At 65.8% G+C, this 13,405-nt stretch overlaps 1 protein-coding gene across 1 annotated transcript; it reads right to left on the bottom strand.

Moving 5' to 3' along the window:
- Positions 1-4,769: 4,769 nt before the first annotated feature.
- On the bottom strand, positions 4,770-12,515 carry SLC49A3 (solute carrier family 49 member 3). Its single transcript, XM_052641748.1, has 10 exons — positions 12,378-12,515; positions 9,535-9,693; positions 9,139-9,352; positions 8,916-8,992; positions 7,153-7,290; positions 6,910-7,026; positions 6,181-6,333; positions 5,755-5,912; positions 5,548-5,657; positions 4,770-5,047 (listed from the first exon to the last, which is right to left on the bottom strand). The coding sequence occupies exons 1-10, from the start codon at positions 12,513-12,515 to the stop codon at positions 4,866-4,868; spliced, it is 1,446 nt and encodes a 481-aa protein (XP_052497708.1). The 3' UTR covers positions 4,770-4,865.
- Positions 12,516-13,405: the final 890 nt, after the last annotated feature.

Genomic DNA, 13,405 nt, shown 5'->3' with positions numbered 1-13,405 from the left:
CTGCCGGTTCTCACTGGGACCTGCCCCCGCGGTCAGGGAGGGTGGAGCCTGGCTCTGGTTGTGTGGCCTCTAAGGCTGAGACAGTCCACCTCTGAGGCCCAGGGGCCGAGCCTCACTAAAGGCAGGTTAGCACCCACCCCCCACAACGGCTCTCCTTCCCCACCCACACCCCACTCCGCAGAGGATGGCCCAGGGGCCAGTGGAAATGGAGAAGGCGGTGGCCTTTCCTCTCCACTTGCTGCTCCGTATGAAGCAGCAGCTGTTTCTGAAAACCCAACGCGGGGTGGGGGACAGCCGCATGAGCACCTTCCGCCAGCTCCCGCTCGATGCGCTTCTGCTCATCCCGCTGCTTTTTCTCTTCGGCTGCAAGCCGCCTCTCCTCTTCTGCCCGAGGTTTCAGGTAATCTGTCAAAGGGAAGGCGGGGGCTGGGGTGTCCAGTGAACGTTTTCACTGAAGCTCGAAAAGGAATTCAGTTCCCAGGCAAAGCCATCCTCAGGTACACTGAGTGCCAGGGGCGCCCGATTCCCACTCTCCTTTACCTGGATGTAGGTGAAGGCCTGATACCCACCTCCTAACGGAGAGCCCGACCCGGAGGGCAGCTACAGGACCCCCGCGGCCACCCCAGGCACCCAGCCGCCCCGCACTCAGTCCTCTGTGCTCCAAGGTGCTGCCCGGCCAACCTCCAACCGGCCGCGCGCGGGGGTCCGGCCCTCTCGGGTCTCAGGTCAGGGGCCTCCCGCGCCGCCCCTCTCCCGCTCCGGCCGGGCGGCCGCAGACGCCCGCGGACACTCACTGTAGCGCTTGGCGCCGTAGGCCATGCCGAGGAACAGGGCGGAGTAACGGCCAAGCTGTGGGGAAGAGCGGTCAGGGGCGGCAGGGGGGACCGCGCCTGGAGGCGCTCAGCCCACAGGGTCGGGGTCCGGGGCGCTGAGAGAGGGGAGGGGGCGGGGATCACACGCGCGGCGTCGGGGCCCGATGGGGGGCGTCTCAGCCCACAGGGTCGGGGTCAGGGCGGGGGTCCCGGGCGCTGCGCGAGGGCTGGGGGGGGGCGGGGATCACACGCGCGGCGTCGGGGCCCGATGGGGGCTCACGGCCTCCGGGTCAGGGCGGCGGGTGCTGAGAGCCGGGGGCGCCGCGAGCCGCGCCGAGGCGCTCCCGCGCTCTGCCCACGCAGAGCCGCTCAGCGGCGGCGGCGGCGGAGCCTGGTTCACCTTGATGAGCGGAGAGACCCGCGCCGGCGGAACCATCTTGTCCGTGACCCTCGCACCGGAAGCACAATTCGGACCGGAGAGGACGCCGCAAGGCGCCGAACACCGCGGAGACGCAGACGCAGAGGCGCGGCCGGGCGTGCGCACGCGCCGCCCACCGCGCGAGGCCGCCGAGGGCCCGCCCCCGGAGGCCGGCGGGCGAGCGGCGCGCGCACGCGGGGCGACGTCCTCAGGCGCGGCGCGCGGCGGCTCCGCATGCGCGGGGGCCGGGCAGCGAGTGCGCGCGCGCTGCAGCAGGGGCGGCCGTCCCGTCCCCTGACGTTTTCGAACCATGGTGAGCACGAGTCGAGGCCCGCACACCTCGGGTACAAATATTTGAAAAGTGTGAGTACACTGTACCAAGTGAAAAACCGAGCTCTCTCCTGCCTGTCTCGCCCCGCCCGCGGCTCCAGCCACACCCAGGCCTGTCCGGGCCGCGGTCCCCCCAGACCAGCCCCGGGGACGAACCGGGAAGGGGCTCGAGGCTTGGACAGGCAATCCGGGGTCCGGGTACAAAGTGTAGCCTGAGTGCAGGCTGGCTCCCAGCGGAGGGGGTGGCCATGTCCGGCCTCTCTGGACTCACAGGCCAGGTCGACCGTGTGGCCCGAGCCCCTTCCTGGGGCGGCACGGCCGTGGGTGCCCCTCTGCCCACCATCGGCCCCATTCCCAGCCCCCCGGCAGAGCTAGGGTTTCCTCACCGCTGCAGCCTCCCCAGCAGAAACGGGCACAGGTCCTCCCGAGATGGCCAGCCTAGCAGAGCCTGCTCCCTCGGTCTCCCAACTCCAGCCCTCAGGACCTTGCAGCCCCAAGCTTCAAGGTCCACGTCAGAGAGGCCCTCACCCTCATTTCTGCTGTCTTCTGCCGGGGAAGCAGGGGTCACACTGGTGGGGTATTCTGTCACCCAGCTCTGTGGTCAGCCCAAAGGAGGACAAAGCTGACTCAGCCCGGGTGTGCAGAGAGGCTGCCCAGAGGTGGGCAGTGGCGGCCAGTCTCCCAGCTGAACCTGCTGTGCTTATACACAGTTCCCATGGCAACGTGGGTTGGGGACACCTGGAGAATGATGGAGGGGGGCAGCCCCTCCACAAGGCCACCAGGGCACTGATACTCCTGCCCTGTGACCCCCACCCCCATCCCCCCATTCCTGCAACAGGCAAGATCAAAGTCAAGGATTACGAGCTGGATGCAAGGTTCAAGGAGGCCTTGGGGCCCATCGACCTCACCGTGTTCCTGAACGTGTTGGGGAGAAGCTGAGGGTGAGCACCAGGCTTACTCAACTCCTGATATCTGCACATCTCACGTAAAACCCAGATTTGCAGGCCTCTTGAAAGTCTCTAGGACCTGGCATTCCGGGACCCACGTCTGGGGGCCCTGTCGGCCCCCAGCCCAGGCCCACCCCTCCTCCACCAGCTGGTGGGGACCTCTGTCCCTCACTGAGAAATCGACCACCTCTGGGCCTGGCAGGACCAAGGGGACTCCAAGAACAGTACCCTGGGGCGGGAGCTGAGGGTCTCTCAGGCATTCAGAGTGGGAAGGCCACTGAGAGCATCGAGTGGGCAAGGACGTGGAGCCCTGGGTGGAGAGGGGCAGGACTAGCGCCTGAGACGCCCAAGGCTCGAGGCAGCCTCTGGGCAGGCACGGACCCTGAGAAGACTGTCCTCAGCGCATTGAAGATGCTGGACCCAGATGGCAAGGGCAGCACCAAGGACTAGTGAGCATGACGCTGGGCACCCGGGCACCACCAGGGCGTAAGGAAGCCAGGCCCACCACCAGCCTCCACCCCACCTGCCCCAGCTTTCAGGCCTTGATCTGCCTTCCTAGGATCCAGAGTCCCTCAGGGTAACCCAGGGCAGGATTGGCCATACCCACATGGAGCCAGCAGTCACTGCCATTCAGACCATCACTGGGTTTTTACCCCCTCTGGGGGCTACTTCAGCCTCATGAACATGACTATTCAGTGTGCCAGGCTGTTGCCCCAGGGATGTGGGAGTCAGGGATGGCTCCCTGTGGTCCCCCCTAGTGCCCAGGACTCACCCAGGGCCAGGCTCCCAAGAAGCACCTGCCCTGTGAGTGGGTGGGATTGAAGGGGGTAGACCTGCCCCCCATGAGGACCCATCGCAGGGGCCCCCTGGGCCACCCCTCCAGCTCAGAGCCAGCGCCTTCCCTGCTGCTGCTGCTGCTGCTGAGTCACTTCAGTCGTGTCCGACCCTCAGCAACCCCATGGACTGCAGCCCACCAGTCTCCTCCGTCCATGGGATTTTCCGGACAAGAGTACTGGAGTGGGTGCCATTGCCTTCTTCGCAGTGCCTTCCCCAGAAATCTGGCCCCTCCCTGCTGTCCTCAGCAGCAGGCGGCAGCTCGTGTCCCAGGCCAACAACATGACGGCTGAAGAGGTTTGGCCCCTGGCGCCCTACGTCCTTCCCCAAGGCCCTCTGTGAGGCCCAGGCATGGCGCCCGGGGCTCCAGGGGGATGTGCCTCCGCCCCTAGAAGCTGCAGCATCAGGAGGCTGGGACGCCCAGTGTCCAGGAAGGGGGACGCCAGCCCCAGCCCCACCCCTTGCCCTGCAGGGTCTCCCCCAGCTTCCCCCCACGCACAGAAACAAGACAGAGCCTGGAGTCCGGTTCCTGTAATTCACCTGCTGGCTGCAGCCTTGGGGACCCTCCACTCCCTCCATGCCGGCCTGGGCCTGCCACCCCCCACCAAACTTGCAGGTCGGCCAGATGTTCCAGTTCTCCACCAGCGATACTGCAGGCAGCCTGGGCTACAAGACTGAGCCACGTGCTTGCCCGTGGGAAGAGGAGTGAGAGGCACCCTACCCCGCGGGGCTGTAGCCCGTTGAATAAACGTGAACCCTCAAGCCTTCCTGCTCACCCTGTCTCTCTTGGACGGAGGTGTCCTCCTGGGGGTGGGAGTGTCCATGGGGCAGAGAAGGTCTGGGGGGGGGGGGTAGCCCCCTGGGGGCAGGAGGGTCTTCAGGGGCAGCAGCGTCCGCCTGGGGCCCACCCTCTGCCTCCTGCCCAGCCTGGTCCCACCTGCCCTGTCTATCTGTGCTGGCACCAGACTGGAGGGCTGGCCATTCAGCGGCCAGCAGAGGTGGGACACGGGTGGCTCCGGTGCAGGCTCCTTCAAGGAAGGCCTTCCTCACGCCTGTCCACTCCACACTCAGCCATGCTGGGGCCCTCAGAATCCCACACCCACTCAGTTCCCCCTCACCCTGGGCCCCCGGTGCCAGGCCAGCCCCTGCAGTAGCCACCCTGGGCCTGGTCTGGCCACTGGGGTACCCCTGGTCGGTGGCCTCTTGTCTGCACAGCAGCAGCTCTTCTTGCTATGGCCACAGAGAACCCCCTGGGACCCCCTGCCATGACCCTGGGTCCCCCCAAGATGCCAGCGTCGTCCCAGCCTCATTCATGACAGGTCCAGCCAAAGGGACCAGAGCCCACGTCCCTGCCTCCCCTTCACATCCCCAGGTCCTCTTTTTCTCATGCCAACTGCTCTCCAGCCTCTGGCCCTCTACAGGACCCCTGAGATGTCTTGGAGGGCTCCCAGGAGGAGGGAGGCAGGGCCAGGAGCACCAGTTCCAGGAAGGGGCTGCTGGGAGCCAGGGTGCTGCGGTGGAGCCTCAGGGCGTGGCTGCCAGGTAGGGCGCATGGCCCAGGGCTGCTGCGGTCGCTGGGCGTTCGTCCTCCTGAATGGAGGGGCTGGCGTCGGCCTCAGCCTGCAGGCGCCGGTACGGGGTGTGGAAGAGGAGCACCAAGAGGCAGCTGAAGAGGACGCAGAGGCCGGCCATCAGCAGCATGGGCACTGGGGAGACACGGCCCAGCGCTGCCTCAGGCGCCCCAAGCGCCGGGGCACTCGCCCAGGTGCAAGGGACCCCAGAGCAGCCTCAGGCACAGATCCCCACCAGCCCCAAGAGGCAGGCTTGCAGACCCAGGGGCCGTGAGCCCCCAGGTCACCCCACCAGGTCCGAGGACGTGGGCGTGCAGCACGACCCCACTCCGCTCTCTCTCTGCCTCCCTCCCTCTCTCTGCGCCTCTCACTGTCTCTCCTGTCTGATCTCACTTCAGAACTGCTCACACGTGGGGTCACAGGTGGGGTCACAGGTGGGCTCCCATGAGGGCTGCTCTCGCCAGGCTGCGCTCCAGGTTCTGCCTGCTGCCCTCGGGTCCGCCCCAACCCACCTCACCCCACAGTGGGTGCCCTACACCCGCCCGCCAGGACAGTGGAGTTTGCCAAGAGAAAGAGGCCGGTGGAAGGGAGACTCCAGGGCTAGGTGGGGTCAACCTCCTGGCCTGTGCCCTCACCCTTCCAGTCCAGCGGGCCCTGGCCATCCCGGCAGGTGGAGACAGACGGCTCCGCGTGGCGCACGGTCAGGGAAGTCAGCAGCACCATGATGAGAACGCCCTCGGCCTGCCTGCACAGCCACGAAGCCCTCAGCCCCGGCCCAGTGCTGCCCCCGGCACCCCGAAGGGCAAAGGGTCCCTAGGAAAGCCGTGGGAATGGGCACTCACCCCAGCACGAAGACCAGGCCCGCGGCTGCGCCCTCACCCACGGGGAAGGAGCACTCGACCGCCAGCTCCATAGCAACGGGCGCCACCGCGAAGCCAAAGAAGCCCAGCAGCGAGCAGACAGCGGCCAGCACGGCGGCCTGTCCCTGCAGCTGGGACACCTGGGCCGCGCAGGCCAGCAGGCAGGGGTCAGGAGTGCCCCAGCCTGGACCCCAGCCCCGCCGGGCCCTGTCGGGGGCAGGGCAGTGCCAGGGCTGGAGAGGCCACAGTGCCCACACCACTCCAGGGACACCCCAGCGGGGACGCCCGGGCCCGAGTGGGTCTGGGTGGGTCTGGGTGTCTGTTATGGCCGACCTGCCAGCTGCCCCGCCCCTGGGGCACCCCACTCTCACCCTCTGCAAGGCGGCCTCAGCTCAAGAGGACTCTTACCACCGCAAAGGCCACGCAGGCCAGAGACGCCAGGCAGAGGCCGATCTTGACGGCCTCAATGAAGTGCTTGGTCCTGTCCACGTACAGGCCCAGAGCCACTGCCCCCAAGACTCCAAACACAATGAAGAGAGCCCCACAGAGGCCTGCAAATTCCTGGAGAGTAGAGGGCACCTTGTCCATCATCTGAGCCCAGGGGGTGACACTCATCCTTAGTATGTACCCCACCACCAGGGAACCCACAGCAGGGTCACCGAGCAGCGCCTGAGGCCCAGGGAGGACCACGTAGAAGGCTCGGGGGCAGGAGGTGTCCTCCCTGGAGGTGCCACGGCCTTGTCTCACCTCCACCCAGGAACTGGACAAGTCCTAGAGAAAGGGCCTGGCTTCTGCAGATGCCCTCGATGCCTGTCACCTCTGAGAAACTGGGAACACTTGGGGCCTGAACCCCACACCCAGTGCTGAAGCCAGACCACAGCGGGCACAGCGGAGATGCTGCGAGTCCAATACCAGGACCCACAGGCCTGGCAGAGGGCCGTGGGAGCAGGCGGGCTCTGCCAGCACCCTGGCCCATGGCTGCCACCCACTGTCTCAGGAGAACCCTAACAGGTCACCCCGTCCAGGTGTGGAGACAGCACTTGGGAAGTTTGTGGGCCACTCCACAGCCACCAGCAGGTCAACAGGCCCCAAGGCTGTGTCTGAGTGGGGGGCCCCCAAGTCGGGGCCAGCACTCACGCTGGAGTAGCCGTTCACACAGAGGACCTGCTCCAGGAGGGCTGAGAAGCTGGAGAAGATGCCAATGCCGCCCCCGAAGCACACAGCCAGGATGATGTAGGCCTTGTTCCTTGTGAGCTAAAGGGGAGGGGTCACTCAGTCCAGAGCCTCAGCAGCACAGGCAGGAGCTCCAGGGGTGGGCTGCCCCTCCCCCTCCCCGCCCCCCCCCCCACCCCCAGGGCCCACAGCACGTGCAGCACTGACCAGCTTCAGCCCGGCTAGGAACGACAGCGAGGTGGACTGGGCAGCCCCCACAGAGGGCGGGGTGGGGGGCACACTCTCCCAGAGGCATGCAGTGGCCAGCAAGAATGTGAGGCCGGCAGGGAGGATGTAGGTGCCTAGCTGTGGCGAGAGTGTGCATGAGTGCATGCACACAGGTCCCCGTGGATGCACGCACACGGGCGTGAGTGCACACGCACAGGTCCCCGTAGATACACGCACACGCACATGAGCGTGAGTGCGCACACACACAGATCCTTGTGGATGCATGCACACGGGCGTGAGTGCACGCACACACAGGTCCCCGTGGATACACGCACACGGGTGTGATTGCACTCACACAGGTCACCGTGGATACACGCACACGCACATGAACGTGAGTGCACAGATCCTTGTGGATGCACGCACATGGGCGTGAGTGCACGTGCATAGGTCCCCGTGGATGCACACACACATGGGCGTGACTGCACATGCATAGATCCCCGTGGATACACGCACACGGGTGTGAGTGCACGCACACACAGGTCCCCGTGGATGCACACACACGCACATGGGCATGAGTGCACGTGCATAGATCCCCGTGGATGCACACACCCACATGGGCGTGAGTGCACGCGCACAGGTCCCCGTGGATGCACACACACGCACATGGGCGTGAGTGCACGCGCACAGGTCCCCGTGGATGCACACACCCACATGGGCGTGAGTGCACGCGCACAGGTCCCCGTGGATGCACACACACGCACATGGGCATGAGTGCACGCGCACAGGTCCCCGTGGATGCACGCACACGCACACAGGCGCCTCAAGCCTGCTCCCCAGGCTCCAGACGAGCCACTGCCTCCTCACTGCCCGTCCCGCCTGTCATTCCCGGTGGACGTCAGCAAGCCCAGGGCCCGATCGGGGCCTCCTCTGCTTTGCCGGATTCAGAAGCCTGGCTTTCAAAATTTCACCCAAGGATGACTCCAACAATGATGGCCTCAGCTCGACCGTCTCTGGGAGCTCTATCCAGCTGTCATCTGGACCCTCCCTCCCACCTCTGTGAGTGACCCCAGCCGTCCCCCAGCTAGAAGCCCCTCACTCATCAGTGCACCCCACTCCCCAGCTGAATCAAACCCCAGGCTCTCTCCCTGGACACTCTGGGCACACCTTTCATTCCCCAAGCTGGAATCACCAGATGGAATCACTCCCCCTTCAGATCCCCCCAGGCTATCCATTACATCAAGCCAACCGCCTGCCACCTGGATTGACGCTTCCCTCCGCCCTCCCCTTGCTCAGCAGACACACACTTCCGGCTGCAGCCGCACCCCTCAGTCTCGCCTCCACCTCAGCGCCTTTCTCTCTGGTCCCTCATCCTCCTCCCCACCCCCCCCCCCACCCCCCAGCAATGCCTCATCCTGCTGCAGCCAGCCTCTCACCACCCTGGTGCTCTCTCCCCTCCAAGGAAAACACCCAGCATCCCGATGCCTCGGGTTGTGCCTGACGCTCGGAAGGTGCCCAGCACTTGCAATGGAGGAAGCCCCATGTACACGGGGTGCACTCACACCTGCGTCCACAGAAGGTGCGCGTGCACACTCGCACGGACAGTGTGGGTGCACGAGCCCACCAGCCCCCACACGCACACACACGCACTAGCACACACAGCCCAGACACAGGCACACACACATACAAACACACAGCCACTCACGCACAGCCACACACTACACTGTACACGGAGGTGCGGTGCGTGCACCTGTGAGCTCCCTCACCATCAAGGGGATGTCCTCCTCCGTCTTCACCAGGATGGGAGACAGCAGGTTGGCCACCAGAATACCCAGGGGATTTGCTGGACGGACAGGGACGTGTGTCAGCTCAGGAAGGCAGGCTGAGCCCCCATCCACGGAGGAGCCCTCGCCCTCCAGAGTGGGGAGTGCACAGAGGCTCCCAGCCACACGCTAAGCCAGAGGGGACGCCGGCCTCACCGAGACTCACACATGGTGCCGATCATGTTGGCTGTGGCTCGCTGGTGCTCAGGGAACCACAGGGCGGCCAGCTTGGCTGGAGAGAAGATGACCAGGGTCTGGGCCAGGGCGCAGATGCTCTGCCCACCCAGGAGGAAGACAAACGGGTCCTGGGTGCCGACAACCATGCTGGGCATGGAGCGGATCACGCTCCCTAAGAAGTTCAGGAACGCGCCGAGGGTGGTCTGCAAGGGTGGGGTCAGAAGAGCTGCCCAGCAGCCAGGACGCCCCCCAGCACCCCAGCCTCCACTTGCCACCCAGTGGCTCTGCCTAAGGACTCGGATCTCGGGAGGAGGGGATGGCTCTCGATCCTGTGCTTGGGGACCCGCCTGTCCCAGAGCAGGCCCTGGTGTGTGGTCTGACTCACCGCCCAGCGGAGTCCAATGGAGTCCAGAACCCAGATGGCCACCACACCGGACGGGATGGACACCACGAGGTACACCAGTGACAGCCAGTTGAGCTGCTCAGTGGAGAGGAGGAAGTGCCGGGCGATCGTGCCAGCCACGGGCGCAAAGCTGAGCCACAGCTGCGAGACACAGGCTGGCATCAGCCCAGGGCAGGCACCACAGACACTGCGGCTGCCGGCTGCCCTGGGCACGGCCGCTGGTCTGAGGGGGAGGAAGGGTCCAGGCGTCCCGTCAGGGCTGGGGTCTTCACTTGGTCACGGCAGAGGGGAGGCACAGCTGGGGACTCAGACAGGATGTCGGGACCGAGGACCGGAACCATCCTTGCAGACATGGTTCCAGGGCAGAAGGAGGCGGGCAACCTGGCTGGACCCTGCAGGACAGCGAGGCCCCCAGGACTGACCCTCCAAGGAGAAGGGCTGGGGCTGACAGCGGAAGAGAGATGGCCACCGTGCCGGGGGCCAGGGGGCAGGCACCCAGACTGGGTGCTGGCCAAAGCTGCAGTGCCGGGAGGTGGGAGAGGGGCCCCCGTCATGTGGGCGTGTGTCCGCCCGGACAGGACAGGCCGAGGAGCACACTGGGGGGGGCGACTCCGTGCACACTCGGTGCCCGTGGAGGACACCCCGCTGCACCAGCACTTACTGCAGGAGGGAGTGGCGAGGCGTCCTGGCCTGGCCCAGAAACAAAGGTGTCACAGACCAAAGCCCGCCGACTCCACCTCTGAGAGGGCACAGCAAGGCGGGAGCTCGCCCAGGCCTCACACCCTGCCCCCACGGCGGAGGCCGCAGGATCCAGCCTTCCTAACCCGAACAGAGCTCTGACCACAGAGGCCCACGTGACAGCGACCTTGGGTAACAGCTGCCTTTTCTTCCCTTTTCTCAGGCCAGAGCTTCTAGGTTCAGGAAGAACTTGGTGCAGCCACCTGCTTCCTGCCCAGCTGATCCAGCAGCGAGAAAGCCTAGCTCTGGCTGCCACACCTTCTGCGCGCAGCCCACCTTCACCAGCCTCGCCCCTCAGCCCTCCCCAGAACCTGTGGCCAGCGGGGCAGAGGCAGGTCTGAAACGCACACAGCAACGTGGGGGCGACTGTGTGCCCACGGCGCGGACTTCCCCCATGTGTTCCCAGCCTGCCGGGAGGCCCTGTGCGTCCTTTGAGAATGTGGGCGCCTGTCCCCCACGCTGGCCCTCACGCAGACCACACCAGGGCCGCTGAGGCCTCATTGCAAGCGCCACCCCCGTGCCCTTCACGCTGCCCACCCCGCCCGGGACCGAGGGCCCTGCGCAGCTGGCCACAGGAGGGGTAAGCGAGAGCGCACCTCTTGACCCAAGCTCCCTGCTGCGACCCCGCAGGGACCGTGGCAAGTCCCGGTGTGGTTCCTGCCTGCTCCATGACGATTTGTGGACGAGACAAGTGCGGGGGCACAGCCTCGGCCTCCAGCATCCACCCCCAGACACTGAAGCAGCTGGAGGGCTGAGAGAGACCCCCGCTCTGCGTTCTCAAACCACAGAACCCAACCCCAGTCCTGGCTTCACAGTGTTCAGACGCAGACCAGCAACTGCTGCAGAGAAAAACATCTCTGAAGTCCCAGGCTGGGCATGCCACTTCTCCCAGCACAGGGCTGGCCAGCAAGGAGAGGAGGAGAAAGGTCCCAAAGAGTTTGCAGTGACGTCCAAGAGAGACTGTCGCCCAAGAACCTCTCCCAGGTGGTACCTTCCAGGGCGCCCCTCACCTGCCAGCCCCTCCTCGTTACGGTCTCTGCATCTGACCTCCCTCTGCCACCCGGGGCCTCCCTGAGCTTCGGGCCCCACTGCCCCCCACCACTTTGCGTTTCATGATGGTGGCCGCCCCTCAACTGCCCAACTCCCTGAGGTCCAGTGTGAGGCTGAACGGTGTTCTTTCAGGCAGCCTACAGGAGGAGACCCGCGGGCCCTGTAGCTCTGCAGCCTGACCGCTCGGCAGGCAGCCACTAGCCTCAGGTTAGGAAGAGCATGCAGTCCAGGGCACGCAGGAGGCGCGGCCCGGGGCTGGAGGAGCAGAGAAAGGTCTGCTGGCTGAGCCGTGGCGGTGCTGGGCCGGCAGAGGGCCTAGGCCCCTAGGCCCTCAAGGGGCGAGTCTGGGGGAGCAGCAGGTTGGGAGAGCTGGGGCCCTGGAACCAGCAGACCCGGTTCCCGCGGGCGCTTCTCTGGTCTCAGAGGCTGTGATGATGAGCACTGTCCCTGCCAGCAGTGGGCTCAGTTCTACAACAGCTGAAGGCTCACTGCTGACCCCAGCTGGGTGGCTGTGAAGAAAGGGACTGAGTGGGCAGGCAAGAAAGGCCTCTGGTGAGGGACCTTGGAAGTGAGCCAGAAACCCTGGGACGGCGGCCAGGGCCCAGGGAAGAGAGGCAGGTAGCGGGGGCGGAGCGGGTGCCCAGGCTGCGGTGGGTGCGCGCTTGGCAGAGGGGAGACCGCGGGAGGAGCCCTCCGTGCCTGTGGACAGTGACTCTTTCGGAGGCAGGGGCGGCATCCTGTCGAAACCACAGCGGGTCTCAGGACCTGGGCCGCGCGAGGACAGACAGGGCACCCGCCCTCCCTGCGCAGCCTCGGCCAAGGAAGGGGCTCTCCGCCCCCGGCCCGCCCTCGCCCGCGGTGCCCGCCGTCGCGAGACGGGAGAGCTGCGTCCCGGGACTGGCTGAGCGAGCTCTCAGCGGCCGATTCTCCAACGGGACGCGCTCGGCGCGCACCGGACGTCGACGCGCCGGGCTCGGCGAGGTCCCGGCCTGTCCCGCAGCCTTGCCCCGCCTGCCCGGCCCCGGCCCAGCCCCTACCGTGGCGTTGGAGCAGCCGAGCAGGCTGATCACCAGCAGGAAGACCCACCGGCGGGCGTAGGCGCGGTAGCCCCCCAGCACGCTCCGGGCCGAGGTCGCCGGGGCGGGCTCTGACCAGGCCCCCGCCGGCCCCGCCATTGCCGCTGCACCCGGGCCGCCGACTTTTGGAGCCGCGCTGATGAGCCAGGACCGCCCTCGGAGGTGGGGTCGGGTCAGAACCCGCCCCCCAGGCACGGGTTACCACTGGTCAGGCTGAAAGGGGACCAAAATGCCCCCGCAGGGCCCCTGTGAGGTCCCTGCGATGGAGGCGCTCACGCACGTGGGTCACGAGCGGCTCCGGGAAGTCACTGCCGCGCGAAAAGGCCGCACTTCCTGAAAGGGGCTGTGGAAAGAACCCCTCCGCCACCCCCACCCACCCATTTCCTGAGGCCCAGACAAGTAACAGCTGGAGGCTGGAGGCCAACCTGGAGGAGGAGGCTGGAGTCAGTTTGCAAAGCGCCTCCAATCAATGCTCTAGTCTCCACTCGAGTCAGCCCTGCAGAGAAGCAGGACTGAGGGAGGACCAGCAGAGATGATGCCGGCAGAGGGGGAGGGGGAGACTAGCCTGTCCTCACACTCAGGGAAAGGGCTGTGCCAGAGCACGGGACCGCGGGCCAGGGAGGAGCAGGTGACCTCCCCCTACCCGGGAATGTGCAGTTTGCAGCTGAGAAAACACGAGACATAGATTTCTGTGGGCTTGCACACAGGGATCCCAAGGGAGCATTTCAAGCAAAGATGGGCAAATAAAGGACAGGAACGGTAAGGCCCTAGTAGGTGCAGAGAAGTGGCAAATGTCACAGAGGAACCATTCAGAAAGCCCTAATGGTCTGTGTGTGCATGACGGTGCGGTCACTCACCCAGAGCCTGACGTCCTGGAGCGTGCAGTCAGTCAAGTGGGCCTTAGGAAGCATTGCTATGAACAAAGCTTCTGGGGGTGATGGAACTCCAGCTGAGCTACTTCAAATCCTGAAAGATGATGCTGTTAAAGT

Source organism: Budorcas taxicolor, chromosome 6 (assembly GCF_023091745.1).
Source record: "Budorcas taxicolor isolate Tak-1 chromosome 6, Takin1.1, whole genome shotgun sequence".
Classification (NCBI taxonomy): domain Eukaryota; kingdom Metazoa; phylum Chordata; class Mammalia; order Artiodactyla; family Bovidae; genus Budorcas; species Budorcas taxicolor.
The sequence above is the reverse complement of the archived record's forward strand: the minus strand, read 5'-3'. Positions and strand labels throughout refer to the sequence as shown.

Coding starts and splice junctions, on each gene's coding strand:
- SLC49A3 (XM_052641748.1), bottom strand. CDS start 12,515: ATGGCGGGGCCGGCGGGGGCCTGGTCAGAGCCCGCCCCGGCGACCTCG. Junction 9,353..9,534: donor CCATTGGACTCCGCTGGGCG/GTGAGTCAGACC, acceptor CCACCCTTGCAG/ACCACCCTCGGCGCGTTCCT. Junction 5,658..5,754: donor GGCCTGGTCTTCGTGCTGGG/GTGAGTGCCCAT, acceptor GTGGCTGTGCAG/GCAGGCCGAGGGCGTTCTCA.